Here is a 21,771-nt window from a genome sequence, read left to right on the forward strand (position 1 = left end):
GAGGGGGTGTGGCCTTCCCTGTGGAGGGGATCAAGGAGGGGTGCCCAGGCGAGGGGACTGGTGAGAGGACCAGCCACTGCGAAATCATGAACACACATCAGAGTACCACCAGCCCCTAGGGCTCCCCGTTAGTGCAGCTCCATTGCAACATTCGCAAATGAAGCGAGGAAGTAGCAATGGTCTGCTGCTCCTAGACATTCAGCAAATGAGAAATTTACCTAACTAACCTCCTACCATGGGTCTAACTGATGAATGATGCCAAAATTTTCTGGTGGCTTCCAGAAGCTCAGGCTTGATGTTCGTAAGAGCTTTCGGTTTGAGGCAACAGACCTTTTGTCAAGCACCTACTATGTGCACTTAGTGAGGAGTGAACAGTGTGGCTGGGCACAAGTGGGGAGAAGTCACAGAGAGTGAAAGAGCGAGAAGCAAGCCTCAGGTAGCACGGGTCATCCTCACTTCGTTTGACCCAACTAGAAACAGGTTGTATTGTCCTGCATACGTAGCGTGACCCATGAGCTTTCCTTTCGTTCATTTCAGCTCCCTCAGAGGCTCCTGACGTCTGGAGAAATGTGAAGTCAGTGCAGGGACATTCTGTTGTGACTTTATTCTGGAAGGTAATACGCACAGATTCCACAAGCCGGATTTGCTTGGCACGGTCTTTCAGTGTGACACCGGATGCTGGTGCAGTCTGCGTTGGGGGTGGGGGATCTTAACGTGAGTCCAGTAGAACGTCTTACCCAGGGGAGGAGTCCCCACCCACACCCATCTCCCTGATGCTTGGACTGCTCCCCCTTGACCTCTCAGCCCGCAGGTGGCCAGCTCTGCATCTCTGAAACTTCTCTTCCGGCCTGCTCTAACTTTTGCAGGGCCCGGGGCATGAGTGTAAGTGGAGAAGCGTATACCATATTTAAAAGTTATTAATATTTAGATACTCACAATATTTACATATAGGAGTTATGAGTCAAGCTAAATTTAACGTAAATATATTTGGGAAAAAAAAGTAAAATCTATTTTGTCATTCTACCTTGCCCATTAAAGCCTTCATGGCAACCTGGAAGTCCAGGTTTGTGTTCGGAACTCTCAGAACCTCAGCTCATGTTTTCAAACCATATACAATAGTCCTGGGAGAGTTGGCCCCCAGCCATGCCCCCCCTGCCCCCCCCCTCCTTCCCACCTGCAGGCTGGCTGTCTCTGCAGGGAGCCCGGCACTCACACGAGGGCACAGTCCGTGTGTCCAGGCTCTGGCTACACCCGGGCAAACAACTGTTCGCAGTCCATTCTCAGGCCTGGGGGCACACGCACCAGGGCCACCACCGTCTGCCCTTGAGGGGGCTGACTGGAGGGACAGGTCCTGGCAGTGGGCTTGGGATGGTGTGGGCAGGGAATTCTCTTGGACCTGGAGGATGGTCTAGAGGTGGCTGTGGGCTCCATGAATGGCTCAGAGCACAGCTGTGCAGGGACAGAAAAGATAAAAAAGTAATTATTCATGCAAACTCCTTTCAAAGGAAAGCCCATTTTGAAATGATGATCCTTATTTGTTTCAGCCACTATCAAAATTGCAGGCCAATGGGAAGATTCTGTTCTATAATATAGTTATAGAAAATCTAGACAGATCATCCAGCTCGAAGTTCCTCTCCATTCCTGCTCCGGCCAATGGCACCGAACTAAACCTTGACCAGTGTTCGTACCAAATCCACGTCACAGCTCATAACAGTGTGGGCACGTCCCCTGCTTCGGTCATCATAGTCTCTGGAGATCCTGGAAACAGTGAGTTTTGTTTTGATTCTCAGGGAAAGCATCGGTGATGTTATTAAGTAGGGATGGACAAACTGGAAAGGCAGTAACCCGGGGAGACAAAATGTCTAGCTGCCAAACACTGTTCGTCCTTTTCTTTCGGTCTCAGCACGGCTCCAGGTGTCCTGGGACAGCCCTCCTCGGTGTGGGAAGAGTGAGTGTTCAGCCGCAGCCCAGCACAGGGCTGCCCCGAGATTCTTCAGCAAATTCGGAGAATTCTCTCACGTTTACTCAAGTAAATGCAACACCAATAAGCCGTCTCCACCAAGAGCTGGAGTCGCTCTAAGCGTGCTTTGTAGCTTATGAAATGTGGGTTGCATTTATTGTAAAATATTTTGTCAGTCTTTGTCACCCGGAAAGAGCCCATGAGCATTGCCAGAGGTGATGAAAGGAGAACCGACTGGCATCATCCTTCCAGGAGGCTTTGCAGAAGCTGCAGAATGACAGATGGTGACTGGCTAGTCCCGTAGCCTGTGGGGCCCTGCTCGAGGGGCTGCGGCAGGCTGGGTGGCTGTGGTCTTCCAGGTTAGGCTTACATTTGGGTTACGTGGGCTAGATCGGAGGGCGGTGATGGTTTATTTATTTTTAGAACTATCCCGTGTGTCAAGTAAGAAAAAGAAATCCGAATCGTGGCGCCGAAGGAAAACTAAGCAGTTACTTCACGTGACCTTTGCTTGTCAAAAACTGCATTAGAAAAGAAAGTGAACTGATAGTACAACATATGCTAATTAATTGAATTTAAATAAAAAATGAATTAATAATAATAAAAGAAAGTGAAAAGTTATAATCTGTCCTCATCAGGACAAGATGAGGAAAAGTGGGCGTTTCTTTCACCCTGGGGGAGCTGACTGATAAAAGAAAGACTGCCTTGCATGAGGCCCAATCCAAACAACACTGCTGAGCACTTGGCTGTTGGGGGTCTTCTCTATCAAGCGTACTTTCCTTCCGCATACCCTGCCCTCAGACCTCCATACCTTCCCTTGTGAGGCTCTATCCGGCCTTCCTTAAGTGGCCCACATTCTTAAATCACCACGGTGGATAAAGGCACTGATGTGCCATGAGGCCGACTGTTAAGGTTAAACCAACTCATGCTAGAGTGTGAATGACTGAAGAAAAAGATTTCCTTTCTCCTTCCCTCCTCTGTCTCTACTTCTCAAAACATAATTTGCAATTTTCAAAAAGCAGCTTGATAAGAGTTATGATTGAGTGTGGGATGAAACTTCAGCCAGTGTGAATGAGTAAGGTGAAAAAATGTCAGCGTTGATGCGAAAGAGATTTATTTCTCTAAGGGAAGAAGACAAGGAAGACTTGTCGGTGGTATATACAGAGGCCTTCACAGAGAACCCTTTGTCTTACACCTAGAGCTACACGTTCCTTTGGGTATCCCCTAGTTATTATCTAGAACAATTAATAACACTGTGCTTTCACACCAATGTCCAGCTGTAATTAGGAGTGCCAAAGGAAATACAGGAGGCCCAGTTAAATTTAAATTGCAGATGAATAATGAGTAAATGTTTAGTTAAGTCTATGCCATGCAGTATTTGCTTCTCCTCGATTGCTTTTCTGCTGCCTGCAGGCCCCCTCCTTGGTCTGGCTCTGCTCTCATGCGAGTGACCAGCTGGGACCACTGCCCTATGAACAGTGGCAGGCTGTGAGGGCAGCCTCGGGAAGTAGGAGAAATTCTCGTCCCCCAAGGTATAGGGTGACTCTGCCTGAAATCAGTAGAACCGGGAGTCCACTGAGATCGTATCACTTGTTTCCAGCTGGAAACTACCCTGGCATATGAAATAGGTCGAGGTGGGTAGCCTGGGTCATGAGGACTGGGCACATCCCTACATAATCCAACTTAGTACATAGCCGAACTTCCTTTCTTTTGTCGTTCTCACTCAATTTCTACCCCTAACATCAAAGAAGTAGTGGTCCATGCAGGAGCAGCCGGCGTTATGTGGGGGAATTTAGACGCAATTATTCATTTGTTCAACAGAGATTTTTGGAAAGTACCAAGTACCAGACATGGGGGCAGCAACTTGTTGGGCAAAGGGAAAGATAGCCTGAAATATTTTAGGCTTCACAGATCACACGGCCTCTGTTCTATATCCTATATGCTTTGTTTTTTTGTACCTCTTTAAAAATCTTAAAACCCTGCTTAGCTCAAGGGTCATAAAGCAAGCTTTGGAGGCTGGATTTGTGCTGCGGGAAGTAGTTTGCTGACCCTTGTTTTAGGGCCTGAAGTCTGGTTGGGTCTCAGAAGATTAGCACAAGGGGCATCCAAAGGGCAGAAGTGAATATCTGCTGGGAAGTGAGAGGCAGGAAAACACCCATGAAAACGTTACCCCGCCCCCAAGCTTCTGTAGCCACGGAAGGGATAGGGCTCTTAACTGTTGGAGATAGTGCATGCTCAACCTGATTTTCTTCTTTAAACACTTTTTTTTAAAAACGTACAATTAATTCTATCTGAAGCATGGCTCTATTTGTAATGTATAGAAGAAGTTGAAGAAGAAAGAGTTAAAGGCACGGAGGATGGATTCTCTCTGTCGTGGAAACCCCAACCTGGAAACGTCACGGGCTACATTGTGGAGTGGTGTGACCGTCCCCGGGGCCCGCTCTGTGATCTCCAGTGGAAGAGCGTCGGTCCCACTACCACAAGCACAGTTGTTAGCTCAGGTAAGAAGAACCCTGCATGTTACCAGCTTCTTCCATCCACCTCTCAGCAAGTCAGCTAGGACCTCTGGACCATCTCACAGCTAATTTGTGCTAAATAATAATTTTGAAATGACAAATCCAGCATGGGTGCTAGGAGTTCATTTTACAGTGATGTGGCCTAAGATTTGGCCTTCAGTCTACTTTTACAGAGATTATCTGGACCTAAGCCTGTGATAGGTTTTCATGATTTTTATGAACTTATACCTCGAAATCAGTGGTCTCGAATGAACGGCAAAGGGGCATTATAACCCCAACTGTTTGGGTGCTTTTACAAAAGCAAAGAAATGTAGGGATTTGGGAGACATTTAGGACATAAAGTTGTAGGAGTCAGTCAACTCCTTCACTTTCAGTGGAAAATGTAGAACCTGACCTCTTACCTCACACACTGGAGTTGTAACTTCAAGATTGCTAGTTTAGCAAAGTCAAAGAAGCCTAGGTTCATGGCTTGAGTAGAGGGGGTCAGCAGCGCCATCTGCTGGGCGCAGGATAAAGGTGTGGGACTTAGCGTCCAGAGGGCGCCGGAGGCCAGGGAAGGCGTTCACTTGCTGTTGGGGAGTGAGGAAGTGAGGTGGCCCTTGGCTTGAGCAGTGGGCTGCGTGGCGGGGGCTGAAGGTGGATTGCAGAGGTGCAGGTGTGGGTGGGTGGGGGGAGTGAGGAAGTGCCAGCAAAGCCTTCCAGATGCTCAGCTTTCGTGGGGGCAAGAGAAGACAAGTTGCTGGGGGGGGGGGGGGGGGGGGGGCGGCGCTTGGAGTCACAAGAAACTTCAAAATGGTTTTCTGTGTCTGGTTGAATTCCGCCCCGGGTTTCCTGCACGTGGGCATCCGAGAGCTAATGCTGGCGAGCATGGTGTAGAGGACAGTCCCTGCAGGATTCGCTGGAGACAGTGGAGGACTCCAAGGCCAACGGAAGCAGGGAAGATGGTGGAGATAAAGTGCAGAAACCCTAAGGAGGAAATTATTTAGGAGACACCAATTCATTTCTTATTCTGTTCCTTTTCAGAAATAAAGAGAATGTCACACTGTGTTACTGAAAATCTGTTGACCTTTCTTCCCTAGATGCTTTCAGACCAGGGGTCCAGTACAACTTCAGAATTTATGGAATTTCTACAGAAAGGGTTCCTTATTTATTAGAGAAAAAAACAGGATACTCCCAGGAACTGGGTAAGTTTACAGCATGTAATATGTCCATGGGCAGACTTGTTCAGAATGATCCAGAGATCCTAGCTGTAGATTTAGGTATATTTCAACACCTTTCCTAATTTTCAGCGTCCCATTTATTCTGGTAATTAGGTCTTAAAAAATATTTTTAATCATAAACTATAAACCATTTTCATTAAAGACAATTTATAAAATGTTATGCAAAAGAAGAAAACAAACTCATTGCTAATTTTACCACCCAAAGGCAAATATCCAGAGTTAATATTTAATGTATATCCAGGTATTCCTTTCTCTGTACAGATATACATTTTTAAATAAAAGTGGGATCTTACTCTATGCAGTTTTTGACTCATGTCACTAAATATTATTTAACTGCATCATTGCAAAGTGTTTATTTGCATGTGTCAAATCACCTGTTGGTGGACACTTAGCATGATTACGGTGTTTCTCAACTATAAACTATAAAATTCATCTTCAGGTGTCTTTCCATCTGCAATGCTCAGTCTCCTTTATCCTTAGCCCAATCTCTTATGCCGTCTGAGTCCCCATCATTTTAGTGAAATCTTCATCCATATCCACAATAATGGTTTTTAAATGAAGTGTTAGAATACTTGAGTCAAAAGGCTTTAGTTTCTCATTTCTTTTACAATTTTTTAGAATTTTGACCCATATTGTGAAATCACCCCCCCCCCCCCGAAATTTCACTGTGATTCCACCAGCAACAGAAGGCAATTTGATCCCACTGAAATCTGGGCACCTGGGACCTCCCCTGCCTTGCAGAGATCAGGTCATGTCTCCCACAGCTCCATCTGTGGGGGCCATCTGAGGCCCGCCGGAGGTGTGTCGCTGGTGTGCATGTCTGTGCACACAGACTGGGTACACACACGCGTGTGTGGGAAACAGGCTCAGGAAGCCTTCAGAATAAACACCCTCGGAGTATTGCAGTGACACTTGGATGGCTTGGCATTGTCACCACCCAGGAACTAGAGTCTCGAATACCCCCTTCGGTCTGTTCTCTGGCAGGGTCTTCTGTCAAACACTATTTAGAATTCAAGAGCACGGGGAAGTCTAAGAAACCCTTTATTCACTTTTCCTCTGGGTGACCTCGTGCAAGCTGTTGAGTGTCTCTGGCTGTCCCTTTCTTCACTTGTGAAAGGCCAGACTTGGACAGGAAGGTGGCTCAACTCCTTCCCAGCCCTCACAAACCATGTCAAGGCATGAATGCCCCAGAGAAAAAGAGAAAACCCCTGAACTTGGCATAAGTGCCTCCAGGTCCCAGACTTGGCTGTAGCTCTACTTTTAGTTTACGTGAGTGCTCGCAGCTACTTCCAGGTGACGACTCTCCTTACCCCGACTTCCTTTCCTAGCTCCGTCAGACAACCCTCAAGTGGTCATGAGTAACCTGACCTCCCGCTCCTTCACTCTGAGTTGGAAGGATTATTCCATTGAATCCCAACCCAGTTTTATACAAGGGTACCACGTCTACCTGAAATCCAAGGCGGGGCAGTGCCACTCAGGATCTGAAAAGGCAGTTCTTTCAGGTGACGGTTTTGTTTGTTTACTCTTTCAAGACCTCACTATGCAAGACCACTATTAGAAAGGTGGCCAGGGGGGCGCCTGGGTGGCTCAGTCGCTTAAGTGTCTGCCTTTGGCTCAGGTCATGATCCCAGGGTCCTCGGGCTCCCTGCTCAGCTCAGCCTGCTTCTCCCTCTCCCTCTGCTGCTTCCCCTGCTTGTGCTCTGTAGAATAAATAAAAATCTTTAATAAAAAAACAAAACAAAACAAAGAAAGGTGGCCGTGTGTGACCATGGCCAGGCTGAATTCTGTTCTTGCATGCTTTTATGGTCCGACGTGCTCTTCAACAAATTAGTGGGCAAGATGGCGGGGGGCAGTACTGTAACTTACTTAAAACAAAGTGCTTGGTATTTTTGGAAGCATTTGAGTACCATCAGCTCCTTAACCTGCCAATTATGAAACTTTCTTGCTAACTCCTTTTTCTTTTTTTCTTTTGACCTTGTTAAAGGTTGTTACAATGTATTTTTCAGTCTCTCTCAAGCTCTTACTGTGTCTCGCAGATTCGTGGGCTCTTTCTGGATCACCAGCATCCCTTGTTTCGTGGTTGCTCTGCTTTGCTTGCCATCTCCTAAAAATTTTACCAGTGACCCAGAGTGATGGAATCATGAGTCCATTTTTGATTGGTTTAAGATGTTGACAGCGCTGAGTCAATATTATCAGTGCCCATCCCTGTCACAAGATCTCTCTCTCACTCTTTAATAATTATTTTTCCTGAAAATAATTTTTTTTGAATACCAGATGACACACTGTGTTGCAAATACAAAATTGACAACCCAAAACAAAAGACACTTGTCGTGGAAAACCTACAGCCGGAATCCTTCTATGAGTTTTTGGTCACCCCGTACAGCAGTGTTGGCGAGGGCCCCCATGGCGCTTTCACAAAGGTCACAACTCCGGATGAATACTGTGAGTTTTTGAATCAAAACTCTTCCCCTAGATGTTGCTGGGAAACTAACAGATTACACACACACTGCCCTGGGCTCTGTCGAGATCAGGAGTTTTTAAACCTTTCTTCTCCTTCTGTCTCTCACTCTCCAGATGAGATTGTTTCAGAAAAAAATGTTATACAGAATCCCACTACATTAACCAGAAAACAGTGGGGCCAATCTGACTGGCTGACGACCTGGAACCTTCCTCTGGCCTGTCTCGGTGGCCCTGAGGCATGCCCTGGAACTCAGTCCCAAAATGGTTTGAAAGTCCCAGAAGGCATGGTTTCGTGTCCACTTCGGAAGAGCCCCAGACCCTCCGTCTAGGGGAGGGCGGGTGTTTTCTGCAGCCGACCTTCTGGCTGGTTTCCCTCGGTGGCGAGCCAACTGCTTCCTGACTTGGCCTTTCTGGGGGCAGTTGAGAGAGGTGTGGTAGGGTCGGCTGGGGATCGGGCAGGGCCAAGAGGTGTTCCTTCACCAGCCTGGTGTTTGCCGATTGGGGGGGAAATGTGAGATAGAGAGATCCATTTTTCCAACTGCGTTTGGCTTGGAAGAAGGAGAAAGGAGAAGGCAGGGAGGACAGCCCTGACGGTAAAGGCAGACCTCCAGCCAACAGGAAGGTGGTGGGGGAAGCAGATGGTGATGGAGGAAGAAGGGGAGAAGCGGGTATCACATAGCAGATGGTGGAAGACCGTCCTGCCTGAGAAACAGACCGGCTGAAGAGTCTGCTGCAGGTACCAGCGGGCCTCGGGCCCAGGGCGGGCTCCCTCCGGCGGCGGTGGGGCCGCGGGCGACGGGATGGCGGCGGAGGGTAGAGCTGCTGGCCTGGCACGCTGGCCACGACCCTGCCGGCGGCCTGGGGCCCTCGGTGCTGCTCGCTCCTCAGGTTTCCCAGGCCAAGGTCAGAACTCTTGGAGTCAGATTAAGATTTCAGTCATCGATTTCCATTATTTGAGCACTCCTGCTGTTTGGGGGTAGATTTTAAAACTTTAAATTGATTTCCAGCTGTTTTTATTCCAGCTTTGGTATTCATTTAGCTGGTAGGAGAGAGAGAGAGAGAGGGAGAGTGAGTGTGTGTGTGTGTGTGTGTGTGTACATATATATAATACAAATAACTATCTTTACCCCGAGTGTATTTTCTAGCTTTCATTTATCCCCCTTATTCATGCTAAACCTCCCTTAGCATTGGCTGTGTCCCTCTGTGGGTTATATTGGTTACTGTTAAAGAGGAGAATCCGCTGCTACATAATTGCAGCCATGACACGACACCCCGCAGTCGCAGTAACAACGTGGGCGGACCTCACAAATGCCGCGCACTGTGACAGAGCCAGGCCTGACGGCTGCTGCCAGCTCCCGCTACAGAGAGAGGCAAACGCCATTCTTGTTGTGAGCGCTAAGGCAAGGCAGTGGTGACCTTGGGACGGGACCATGATTGGATGGGGACCCCAGGCGGGCTCTCTGGGGAGCTGAGGATGGTTGTCGTCTTGACCGGGGTGCTGGTCACGTGGCTGTGTTCGGCTTGTGAGATTCTTCGAGCTTACTTTATGAGCACTTTTCTGAACGCAAGTATTGCATTTCAATAAAAAGCTTAGCAAAACCAGCCTGAAACTTGGAAACTATCATGGTTAGGTCCCCAGGCTTGTTCTCAAGTTATAAGTGCATAACTTAACCAAATCTTCAAAGCAATTGTAGTGGTCAAAAGTAGGGATCTGAGAGCCAGGTATTGTCTAGTCGGGTCAGGAGGAGAGCTTCTTTCCCCTCCCCACGGCTAGGGTTAACTGTGAGCCGGGTGTTGAGGTGCCTGCTTTGGCGCCCCGTTCCCGTTCTGCGTGTCCTTGCCTCCAGACCCTGTGCTGCCTCCTGGCTCTGCACTGGGCATCTACCCAGGCCTGCCCTCCCTCGCAAAAGGCCAACATTATCCACCACATCCCCATCCCCAAATCAAACCCCACTCCTGTGCAAGGGCACTTAAAGCAGCTACTAGGATTACAACTAATGCCAGCCCATTGGCCAAATACAGTCATGTGGCTGAGCCCCCAGTCAAGGGACAAAGTACACTCCACCCACCATGAAGCTTTGGCAAAGGTGGGGAGTATAATTCTAATACAAGGAGGGAGTGAAGAATTGGAAGTAGTGATCCAGTTTGTCAGAAGAGGGAACGAGGGGCGCCTGGGTGGCTCAGTCGGTTAAGTGTCTACCTTGGGCTCAGGCCATGGTCCCGGGGTCCTGGGACCGAGCCCCGCATCGGGCTCCCTGCTCAGCGGGAAGCCTGCTTCTCCAACTCTCCCTCTTACCCTCCCCCCACTTGTGCTCTTGCTCTCTCTCTCTCTCCCTCTGACCCTCCCTCCTGCTCGTGCTCTTGCTTGCTCTCTCTCAAATGAATAAGTAAAAAAATCTTAAAAAAAAAAAGAGGGAACGAATCCAAGTCATAAGGTGTTGACAGCAGATGGTCCCTGTGTTGGTTGGTTGGTAGAACCCCCACCCCCACCCCATCAGCCAGAATTCAGATTGAATCTTGCATAAGTAGACTTTTGAAGAAGAATAACTCCGTAAGATTAACTTCAGTCTTAAACTTACTTTTGTGCCTTTGAGGGGGGGAAAGTACTCATTAAAAATACCACTTTGTTTTCTTCTCCAGCCCCTATACTGATACGTGTCATACTCCCTATGGTTTTCTGCATTTTGCTCATCATGATCATATGCTACTTGAAAAGTCAGTGGTAAGTGTGTGGGGAAGATTTTTATCCAAGAAGTCAGAGAAAAAAAAAAATCTACAAAGGAGTGTAAGAAGCTAGAAATCACATTGAATAATGAGAGAAGGTGCTGAAAAGGCAAGGGACAGAGACTTAGATGAAAATTGTTAAACAGTTTTGCTTTCCAGGTCGATATATAAGGAAAACAATAGCCATTTGCAAACGACTGCAAAGCCTGTTCAATAACCATAGCTAATACTGGTAGTTCACGTACTGTGTGCTTGGCAGTATTCTAAGTGCTTTACCTACAGCTCATTCAGTCCTCACACCACCACCCTGGGCACCGTCATCATCTCCACTGAATCAGCAAGTTTAGATATAAACATAGCCTGCCCAAGGTCACAGAGTTAGTAAGTGATAGAGCAAGGTTTAGAGCCCAGGAATCTGGCTCCAGAGTTCTCTTGGTCACTATATTGCAAAATTCAGTCCAATTTTCACTGTTTTCTAGGATGAAGGAGAAGTGTTATCCTGACATTCCAGATCCTTACAAGAGTAGTGTTCTGTCATTAATAAAATCCAAGGTAAATGCTGGGAAATTGTATGTATGCCATAATATCTATTAAAGACTAATCCAGGGTTGGGGCTCTAATCATACCTTTTGAGAACTCCTCAGGAAGATGCAACAAAGCAACAGCCACCGTGGCTCCCATAGCCATGAAATGGGTGAATGGAGCCTTGAGAGTTCTTCCATCAGGGGAAATCCTTTGGTTTACAACACCACCTCCTGTTAACTTATGACTAGGATGAAACACACACAAAAAACTGAAGCCTTGAGTGCATTTCACATACTTTGTATACTCTGACATACACACACACTTCATATTCACATGTTTTTTTGTTTGTTCCAGGAGAATCCTCGCCTAACAATAATGAATATCAAAGACTGTGTTCCAGACTCTATTGAAGTTCTAAACAAGCAGGAAGGCACTAGGAAGTCACTCACAGAAACTGAGTCTTCCAAGCCCACCTACCTTTACCTCCTTCCAACAGAGAAGAGCTACTCCGGCCCTGGGCCCTGCATCTGTTTTGAGAACTTTACCTATAATCAGGCAGCTTCGGACTCTGCTTCTTGTGGCCATGTCCCAGTAGCCCCTAAAGCCCCACCAAGTCAGCTGGCACTGTTGACATCACCTGAAAATTTACTAAAGGCACTAGAAAAAAACTACATGAACTCCCTGGGAGAAATTCCAGCCGGAGAAACTAGTTTAAATTATGTGTCCCAGTTGGCTTCAGCCATGTCTGGAGACAAGTTCAGTCCCCCCACAAATCCACCAGAGCCAGCACTGTGTTCAGAGTATAAAATGCAAATGGCCATACCCTTGGGTCTTGCCTCTCCTCCCTCGAGTGGGAGTAGCAGCCTCTCTTCCTTTACCCTTTTAGATGAAGGTGAACACTACCACTAATCAGTATACCCAGTTCATGCCTTTATGCTACATAGATGCAAAAAAGGAGCATCGCCGCACCATTCCATCACCTGATGCCTCGGCACGTAATTCCAGTGAGCGGTCACCGTTGGCACACGAGACCACTACAGTCTGGCTTGGTTTCAAAGGGCAGGAGCTATGGAACTTAACATCCCTTCTTGGAGCAGGCTTGCCGTAGAAATGGCGGGATCGTGGCAATAGGCTTACCTTGCTGCTGTCTGTTCAGGCTCACCTTTAGAACAGTAGACCTGGCACTTGACATGGGGATAGACCCTGCCCACTCAGTACTGGACAGGGTGCCTATGGTCCTAGAAGTTCAGTTTTTAGCAAGGAAATATTTCCATTAAGTTTTACCCGTATGTCTTATATTAAGGGTAAAGGAACTAGATTTAAGGTTTTAGTAAAGGCCACAGAAGATTCATTACCAGACCATAAATTGTCAATTTATTCTGGGTGTGTTTAATGAAAAAGTCACATGATGTTTGAGAGTAAAACAGATTTTAGACTTGCCTTGAAGTGAGAACAATTTGTAGTTCATTGATGCAGTAGAATGAACTCTTCTGGGCACACAGACCTTATCTGATAGGTAAAGCATGTGAATGATCAATAAGATCCCCACGACTGCCTTTCCATTTAGCTTACTACAGTTAAAGAGTGGGACTGCCAAGGAACTCTTGACTTAGCGTCAAGACAACAGCACTCCTACTTGGTGGACATCAGTCTTTGACCATAATTTTTGACAACTACCTCAGAATAGAAAAAAGAAAATGTTATTAATTCCATTCACATTTTATGGTTCCTCTTTTTTTCAAGAACTACTATATATAAGTGACCTGTTTTCATTTAGTACCTTTTGGTCTTTGCCATTGTCTGGGTCAAGAAAATACCCTGTCTCATTTATATTCCTATTATGCTAACAATGAATAAAAGGAAACTTCATTGTTGGACATGGTTTAGACATAATTGTAAAAAGCTGTAGAGTGGGAAATGCTGTATCTGCTCAGCAGCAGCTTTGTCTCATTGAATCAATATATACAAATGCACCTGATGCATAACACGTGTTCAGTACGTGCCCGTTCCTTTCTCTTCCTTCTACCTATCAAAGCTTTATGTTTATTTATCACATTTCTAAGCAAGTATCAGGAGTTTCTTGTTTGCTGTGCTGGAAATGACACCATCTAGGTCTCTGGTGCCAAATGCCTTGCACTGTGTCATCAACACCACACAACCAAGAGACCAAAAGATCCACATCTCAAGTAAGGTGGCTGCCAACTGGCCTAAATATACCAACACAAACCAGGGCTTCTGTTCAGACTTTTCAACTTTTTCCTTATGTAGAACTAAACCTTTTGCTGGAAAAACTGGTTATGTACTCCTAACATAGTACAAATGAATATCTCGATTAGTCTGATAGTTTTGAGAAGATTTTGGGGGCCAGTATTGTCATCATTTAGCCTCTTTGTTGCTTTCTCATGATATGTCAATGGCTGTGAAGACTGATTTGTAAATAGTATCTTTCATATAGATTTTCTTTTAAAAATAACCCATGAAAACTTGGAAGTCATTTTTGTTGCAAAAAGCCTAATTAAAATATTTCACCACTGCATTTTGTGTTTTCTCTACCTCAATGAAATGAGAATCTAACAGTGAGTATAGCCAATAAATCACCTTGTGAGCTTACTAAAAATGTAAATTTCTGGGTACCACTCCACACCTCCTTATCAGAATTTCCATGACATGAGGCCTGAAGTCTATATATTTCATCAGCTCCCTCCCAGGTATTTGGATGCACACTCAACTTTGAGACTCACTGTCCTAAGTCAAATGATGTCTTTCTGAAATATAGCAACATACCAATAGGAAATGCTGGCCTACGTAACTTTATGCTTACAATATCACTATGACTACAGTTTTGGCTATAAACATCCCTCTCCCATGCCCATGACATCAAATACATTCATGTTTAAAACCTTAATTGTCAATACTATATGCCATCTTAACAGCATTGCTTTAAGAAGTGTTCTTCAGAAACTGAAATTTGTGGGGCCTCTGGGTGGCTCAGTTGTTAAGCGTCTGCCTTCGGCTCAGGTCATGATCCCAGGGTCCTGGGATCGAGTCCCACATCAGGCTCCCTGCTCAGCGGGAAGCCTGCTTCTCCCTCTCCCACTCCCCCTGCTTGGGTTCCCTCTCTCGCTGTGTCTCTGTCAAATAAATAAAATCTTTGAAAAAAAAAAAAAGAAACTTTGGAATTTGTATTCATGTCAGCAGAACTATTAGGATTAAAAATACATTCCTGGAAAATTTCAAATGATACCAAAGTATAACAGTTTAACAAACCGTTACGTTTATCATCAGCTCCAACAGCTGCTAACTCATGGCTGTTTCAGCCCATCTATACCCTTTTCCACTCTCCCTCCTGATACTATTTGGAAGCAAATCCTATGATTTCACCTGCAAATATTTGTGTTTCTCTAAGCTCTACTTTTCCTAATATGACCATAATATACCTTTAAAAAGAATTTTACCTAGGGGTGCCTAGGTGGCTCAGTTGGTTAAATGTCTAATTCTTGATTTTAGGTCAGGTCTCAATCTCAGCGTCATGAGTTTAAGCCCCACATTGGGCTCCATGCTGGGCATGAAGTCTACTTTAAAAAAAAAAAAAAGTCCCTAAAGCTAAATTAGTAATAGTTCTTTAAAAATATCAGGGTATTTTGATGGTGTGCAGGACTGGCATTAATGACCTACAAAGACCGCATCAACCTGGAGAGTGGTCCTTGGCATGCGGGGTACGGCGATCGCTCAGGCTGGGAGCAGGGACGTAGCCACACTGCAGAACCATGCACTTGCCAAAGGAGCTTGCTTCCATTCTAGCACCTACCTGACTCAACGCTGATTCTAGCGAAACTGATTCTCCACTAGAAGGTGTATTTATTGAGAAACTCAAGTTGAATTAGTCAAAATCTAGTATTTCTTCTAAGATCGCTGTGGAAAAGCTGGCTTTCATCTTAAAGAATCTACAAAACATATTAAACATTTTGCATTAAGTAGAACTTTAGAAACCCTTGAAGAGATACAACAGAAAAAGCCTTTAGAATTAGCAGTTAAAGGATTTACAACACAGTAACTAAGCACATTCCATTTAAAGTACCAAGCAAATGCAGTTGTCTTTATCCTCTAAAATAAGCCATTAAAGAAACAAACTTTTAGTGTATTTTGTTTTTTTTCTGAAGTAGTTGCTATGGTCTCAATGATTGTCCCCCTCAAAATTTGTATGTTGAAATCCTAACCCCCAAAGATGACGGTATTAGGAGATGGGGCCTTTGGGAGGTGATTAGGTCACGAGGCTGGAGCCCTCATGTACTTGGGATTAATGCTCTTAGGAGGCAGACCCTGCAAGTCTCCTTATTCCTTCTGCCATGTAAGGACACAACGAGGACTCTGAGACCGAGGAGAGGGCCCTCTCTCAACTGTGCTAGCCCTCTGGCCTCAGACTTCTGGCCTCCAGAACTGAAGAAATAGGTTTCTGTTGTTTGTAAGCTACCCAGTCTGGGGTGTTTTATTATAGTAGCCTGAATGGGCTAAGACAGTACTCTATTTTTGAGAACTTTTATATACCAAAGAGTCGGGTTTTTTCAAATGAAACAAACTTGCTGAAGTTTAGGTCCACATTTTTCAAAGATCAGCTGTCTGATGATGATTAAGTGTGCTTTTAGTTTATTTTGGGGCCAACTATGTTTTGTTGAAAAACATATAGAAGGCAATGGGAAAATGATATACAGAATTGTGCCTAAAGACAAATCTATCCAAACAAATCTATTTCTGAAAGTGAGACATATATTTTACCACATTTAGTCAACTATAACCTAGCTTTGACCTGGCTTTGACACTGAATTTTATTCTCCAGCCTTGGTAATTTCCCTTGTGGTATTTTCTTTTGCCACTAGGTGGCTGTAACGATAGCCTATCTGATCAGGACAGCTTCTTGCCTGAGAAATCAAATACCTTCCACAGAAACATCATCATCATATCATCATCACTTATATTGTATATTATTTCCTCAAAAAATTCAGAACTATTTTGTCTAAAGACAGATCCATTTTTTTCAAACACTTTATAATGATCTGAAGTTAAAAATAAAACCTGTAAAGCTATGTGTTTGATTAGATTATGAAGAATGTTTAAGGATATTTAAAAAACATCTGGAATAGCCACTAATGTATTACTGAACTAGACTCTTATCTGTGGTACCTAAAAATCATTTTTACTGGGAGTCACATGTATCAATCTCTGTGGTACATAATTCAAATCAACACTGATTGTTTTAAAATTTCAAACAGAACACAAGTTTTAAGAATTTTAAGTACATTTTATTAACAATGTATCCCTTTGATAAGATTATGCTTCAGGAGGCTTTTAATGCCCTTGACATAAACTGTACACATTATACAAAAACAAGAAAACCACACACAAAAAAAATCAAGGTGAGCAAAACCATTTGGGGACAAACCTTCTTTAAATTATACACAACTCAATGAAATATTCTTACGGAAAATATATAAATACTTTTTCTTTCTATGTTACAGTTATACAATATAAATCAGATTTCAATGTCTGTTCAGTGACCTACAAACACCAGAACCTCCAAATATGTAGCAGCTTATTACTAAATAAAAAAAGAAGGATATCATGTGGCTAGGGAGCATTAAGTCTGAGATTTTTTTCACAATCCCTTACCACTTTTCAAAACTAATTTACACCATTTGTTTTACAATGCAGCTTCAGGGTTTCTGCCAGGCCGGTAATGGAACATTTTTCAACTATTATCTATGAAAAATTTTTATCGCCACCCCCCCTGCCCCAAGACTTTGTATTTTGTGCTAAATCAACCTATTTAGTGGCAAAATTACAAGGTATACTTTTTTGGCATAAATTATATTTTTCAAATTAAATGTTTTGTAAAGAAAATCAAACAAGATGTGCAATTAATGCATGTTGTGGCATAGCTATCCACCTACATTATAAAAATACTCAAGGGGGGGATCCACATTCCGTGTGAGTCATAAAAACCTACTATGAATGAAAAATACTTTGGGAACCTGGAACTAAAAGAAAAAAACAATGTTCCTAGAAAGATTCTCAACAGATTTCAATATTGTCTGATAAGCACTGCTATCCATTTCACTAGCACGCTTTTATAATGAAACTCTCACTGTAGTGATACTCTTGAAATTAAGCTGGTGATAATGGATTTCCTGAATGGGGAGGCAAGGGAGACCTTTCCCAACGTACATTTTTGAAAACCTGAAATGTTCTTTTATTCCATCAGCTCTTCTCATAAAACTCTGTTAGTTCTATCTTTTCTTTTTTCCCATGTTTAATGGATTGTGAATTTTAGACACTGGAAGCATAAAACAAAAGGGGAAAACCTTAATTCCAAAGGACTTTTTCCCAAGGTAGTTTACAAAGCTGATCTCACACAAAATTAGCACCTCACTCTTACCATGCAAAAACAATTGCAGTTATAATTTGGATGACAATTTGATTAGTTTTTATTGCTCAATGATCTGTGCTTTAATGTGGGGATAAAAGGCATCCTCTGAATGGAATGAAAAAAAAATTTATAAAGAGCAGTAGACAAATCTAAGTAAGCACTGACACCTCACTGTTGAACACTTTACTACTGTAATATGCCCTGAAAAACTCAGCTTTAATTATCTCAAGCTCTGGATAAAAGAGCTGAAAACTATTAAAGCTACCATTTCAAAAGAACTTGTACACATGATGTTAGAATAACTAGTATAAGAATGTATATCCCTCCAAAGAGCCTCTTTTATTAATGTTGCTGTCTTACAGAATGGACTTATGCTACTAATCTTTATTAGAAAAATTTTTATTAGGGAGACATCCCCCCTTCAAATCTACCTAGGCATAAATAGGAAATAAATGTATAAGAAATTTTAGACCATATTTAATTATTAACACTAATTTCTAATTTCCTTATTATTTATCAGTATTTACTTAGTATCGTGAAGCTGAAATCTGTTCTTGAAAAAAAATTTCAATTAGAAATGACAATTCACTTTACAATTAGATATTCACAGTTTACAACCAGCAAAACTGCCCAAATTCCTCCAATTATTCAATAATTACCAATAGTACAAATTTATAAGGACTAAGATTAATTCTAAAATCTTGAAAAACTACAGTATTGACATTATTTTGGTATTTTATAGTCTTGTAGTATCTATTATTTATAGATGACTTTCTCAATTATTTCTATTACCACTGACACCATTCCTAATCTTTTCTGCTATAATTTAGTATTTTTAAACACTAAGTTAATCACTTGGCACTGCATGTGAGCATTTTTCATCATAAAAGTCTACTTTTATACAGATGAGTACTTGAAAACGTATTAGACCTGTCAGTGAAACATGGATAAACCAAATAGCACTATACATTTAAGTATAGACATTTTTCTTAGATTACTGATAACCACAAAACTCTCTCTCTCCAAACTAAGTGCTATAGGCAATTATTACAATGTATACATACATGTCTTTCAAAGTAATAGTCAAAAAAATTGTTCAGGCTAATAGTAACAAAGACTTCATTTCAGGATGGATGAGTGAAGTGGGGTCCGGGATGGGGACAGTTGTGTGTGTGTGTGTGTGTGTGTGTGTGTGTGTGTGTGTGTGACAAAAAAGAACTGTTAACTTTTGAGGGATTAAACCACAGATTTTATATTCTATATTAACTGAGGTAGTGTTTAAAATCAATGTCTAAAATATGTCAACCTCATTATGAATAAGATTACTAAATTACCTCCTTTGGAGTTTTTAACCACTATTTGGTTCTCTGGAAGGCATTTTAATCATCCAAGACCAAAGACCAAGGTGACAGGCAACGTTCTTAAAAGTACTGTTAACATTTAAATAAACACTTGGGTTCAGTGATAAATTAAGGTTAAAAAAAATATTTTATTTTCACTTGGATTTTATGAGAGAAAATCTGAAGAACCACTTTTTAACATAAGCAGCAGCTTACAGCCCTTATCTGCTTTGTTATAATGTAAGTTGCTACACAGTGCATGTAAGAACAATTCACTGAAGTGCAGTCAAAGAGGTGTTATGAAGTGAGATGAAATGCTTCATCCCAATTGGAACTTTCAGTGCCAGTAAATTAAAAAACAAAACAAAACAAAACAAAAACAAAAAAAACCTATCTCTGTGAGTTACGTTTTCTAGTTCACAGGGTTCTTTACAGAGATCTCAAAGAACAAGCCCGTTATAAAAAGGATCTGTACTATGGGAAAATATTAATCAAGATACTAGGACTGTGTCAAAGCTGATGTGCAACTGTAAAAATGGTATAAACAAATGAATTAAAAAAAGGGTCCTAATCAGTCCAGCTGGATTTTTTTTCTATTTATATATAGACCTCAAAAAAGATAATCCTTTCATTTACAAGCATTCTAATGGTGATGGCCATGCTATTTTTATATACAAATTTGCATATATGTTTAATTCCTGTAAAGATTTCCAAATATCTTTAAACATATACAAATTAAACACACAAATAAACAAAACCTTGCCCTCATCAACTTAACAACTTCACAAATATGATAAAGGCAATGACTGTACTGATAAACTCACCTATCACTGCATTTAGTTTGTGCAAAACAAGAACACTGATATAAAAAAATTAAATTACTGCTGCTTTAAAATTTGGTACTTAAGGCTTTTCACTACAATTTTTAATCGTAATTCAAGTTGCATTGATGATTTTTTAAAAAGGAAGTATGGCTCTTCTTTTCCCACGGAATGTGTAAATCGGAGGCAAACTTCTCTCTTCCTCAGGAGATCCAAAGTGTTGTTTACGTTCTTTTGCTTTAGGTCTCAATTAATAGTGCTTGTTCAAGTTCCTGTTTCAAATGGTGATATGGGAAGTTGATGAAAATGAGAAGTCCACTGAAAACATGTGCATTCTACAAATGGGAAATACTCTGAATTATAAAATGACGTTCTGATCTGAGTCAAGAACTGTAGTGAAAAACCTTAACTGGTTCAAATAGCCTCTAAGAACACATTGCCACAAAACTGAAGAGACAGAAAACAAACTGTTTGCAAGTCTAGTAACATAAAAATAACTTATAAGTCCTGGGTTGTTGAGGCTCTTCTTTTGCTTTGAGGTTACAAACCTCTGAAGTAGTGTTACAAATATTAAGAAAAATGTGGAAGGGCCAAAGTTCCTCCTCTAATACCAGCAGTTACAGCACACCCCACTGTGGGGCAGGGTGCAGCCTCAGAAACACTGATTCCTGGTTTCCACAAGTTAGTTAACAAACAAGGCATCTTTAGATTTACCCTAAAAAAAAGAATTCAGAAATAACTGTGAAGGGTGCTTCTGCATATCCTATTATTGTTCCACTGCTATTATGCTCTTAACATGAAAAAATAGAAAACCTATGTAGGTATTCAGTGCTTGGCTCTTGCATATAATGGTAACTAAAACTCTCAGAACTGTGGTAATGAGCAATGAACCCCCAGAGGGCTCAACAGGGAAAAGAGGAAGTTGTTTTGGTTAGGGAAGTCTGCAGCTCCAACTGTGCATGTACCAGTAATTGCTGGAACAGAAGATACTCCTGTCCTTGCTGCTCAGTCAGTCAGCATTTTCTGAGGCTTTTAGGAAATCCACAAATATGAATATATATAGTATTCATCTACAGACATCATAAATATGAGGTCAGGATTCAGCAGACGTATCAACTATAGGTTGCTTTGGTGGGATCGCCAGCACAGCCTCTGCTTCTTCATGCATCTAGGAGAGAAGTGGTAAACTGTGAACGACTTTCTAGTGTCTCCATAGACAGAATCTCTCTTTTAACTTAACACCAAACACAGAATTACTCTTGACAAATCTTACTTACTTGTAAAAACTGTACGTCTTGAAATAATTCTTGTATGAACCTCCGACACGGAAGTCTAAATGTGCAGTGTGAGAGCAAATGGGAAACCTCAGAGTAAAGGCAGATGTCATCGAACGTTTGAGGATACTTCTCCTTAATTCTAAAACCAAAGAAAAGACGATAGTGTGATTAACAACTATTAATAATGACTCACCTATTTTTCCATCCAAAATACACTTTTAAAATATTTTTTCCCTCCAGACACTGATCAGATGGCATATTTGGAATGATGGCATAAGAATATAAAATATTAAATATTCCTACCTCACACTTAAAACTAGATATTTTAAAGTTTGGGGTTATCTCTTAAAATGGGTAAAGCCCAAAAGCTTCTTAGAGAGTCAGAAATATTCTTTTTCACTAGCATGAGAAATTGCAAAATCTATTTATCAGCCTAGGATGACTCAACTATTTTCAAAATTAAGTTTGAAATATCCTTGACTGGGCTCTTTGTACCCTTCCACCTTCTAA

The 21,771-nt window shown here is 42.4% G+C and overlaps 2 protein-coding genes across 9 annotated transcripts in view; one reads left to right on the forward strand and one right to left on the reverse strand.

Moving 5' to 3' along the window:
• Positions 1-13,079, forward strand: part of LOC118006499 (oncostatin-M-specific receptor subunit beta-like) — a 49,022-nt gene extending 35,943 nt beyond the window's left edge. For 2 of the 3 annotated variants that reach the window (XM_034999183.1, XM_034999185.1), the window contains 9 exons: positions 538-614; positions 1,545-1,767; positions 4,279-4,458; positions 5,553-5,657; positions 7,022-7,195; positions 7,968-8,135; positions 10,794-10,875; positions 11,357-11,429; positions 11,757-13,079. In XM_034999183.1, coding sequence (XP_034855074.1) covers positions 538-614; positions 1,545-1,767; positions 4,279-4,458; positions 5,553-5,657; positions 7,022-7,195; positions 7,968-8,135; positions 10,794-10,875; positions 11,357-11,429; positions 11,757-12,311 — 1,637 coding nt within the window. In that variant the 3' untranslated portion in view covers positions 12,312-13,079. The remainder of the gene's footprint in view (positions 1-537; positions 615-1,544; positions 1,768-4,278; positions 4,459-5,552; positions 5,658-7,021; positions 7,196-7,967; positions 8,136-10,793; positions 10,876-11,356; positions 11,430-11,756) is intronic. The other variant, XM_034999184.1, reaches the window with a different exon arrangement.
• A 3,598-nt stretch (positions 13,080-16,677) lies between these two features.
• LOC118006531 (rapamycin-insensitive companion of mTOR) overlaps positions 16,678-21,771 on the reverse strand; it is a 122,001-nt gene continuing 116,907 nt past the window's right edge. For all 6 annotated transcript variants that reach the window (XM_034999212.1, XM_034999208.1, XM_034999209.1 and 3 more), the window contains 2 exons: positions 21,262-21,400; positions 16,678-21,152 (listed from right to left, as the gene is read on the reverse strand). In XM_034999212.1, coding sequence (XP_034855103.1) covers positions 21,078-21,152; positions 21,262-21,400 — 214 coding nt within the window. In that variant the 3' untranslated portion in view covers positions 16,678-21,077. The remainder of the gene's footprint in view (positions 21,153-21,261; positions 21,401-21,771) is intronic.

This window comes from Mirounga leonina, unplaced genomic scaffold (genome assembly GCF_011800145.1).
Source record: "Mirounga leonina isolate KUSES-001 unplaced genomic scaffold, KU_Mleo_1.0 Mir_97, whole genome shotgun sequence".
Lineage (NCBI taxonomy): Eukaryota > Metazoa > Chordata > Mammalia > Carnivora > Phocidae > Mirounga > Mirounga leonina.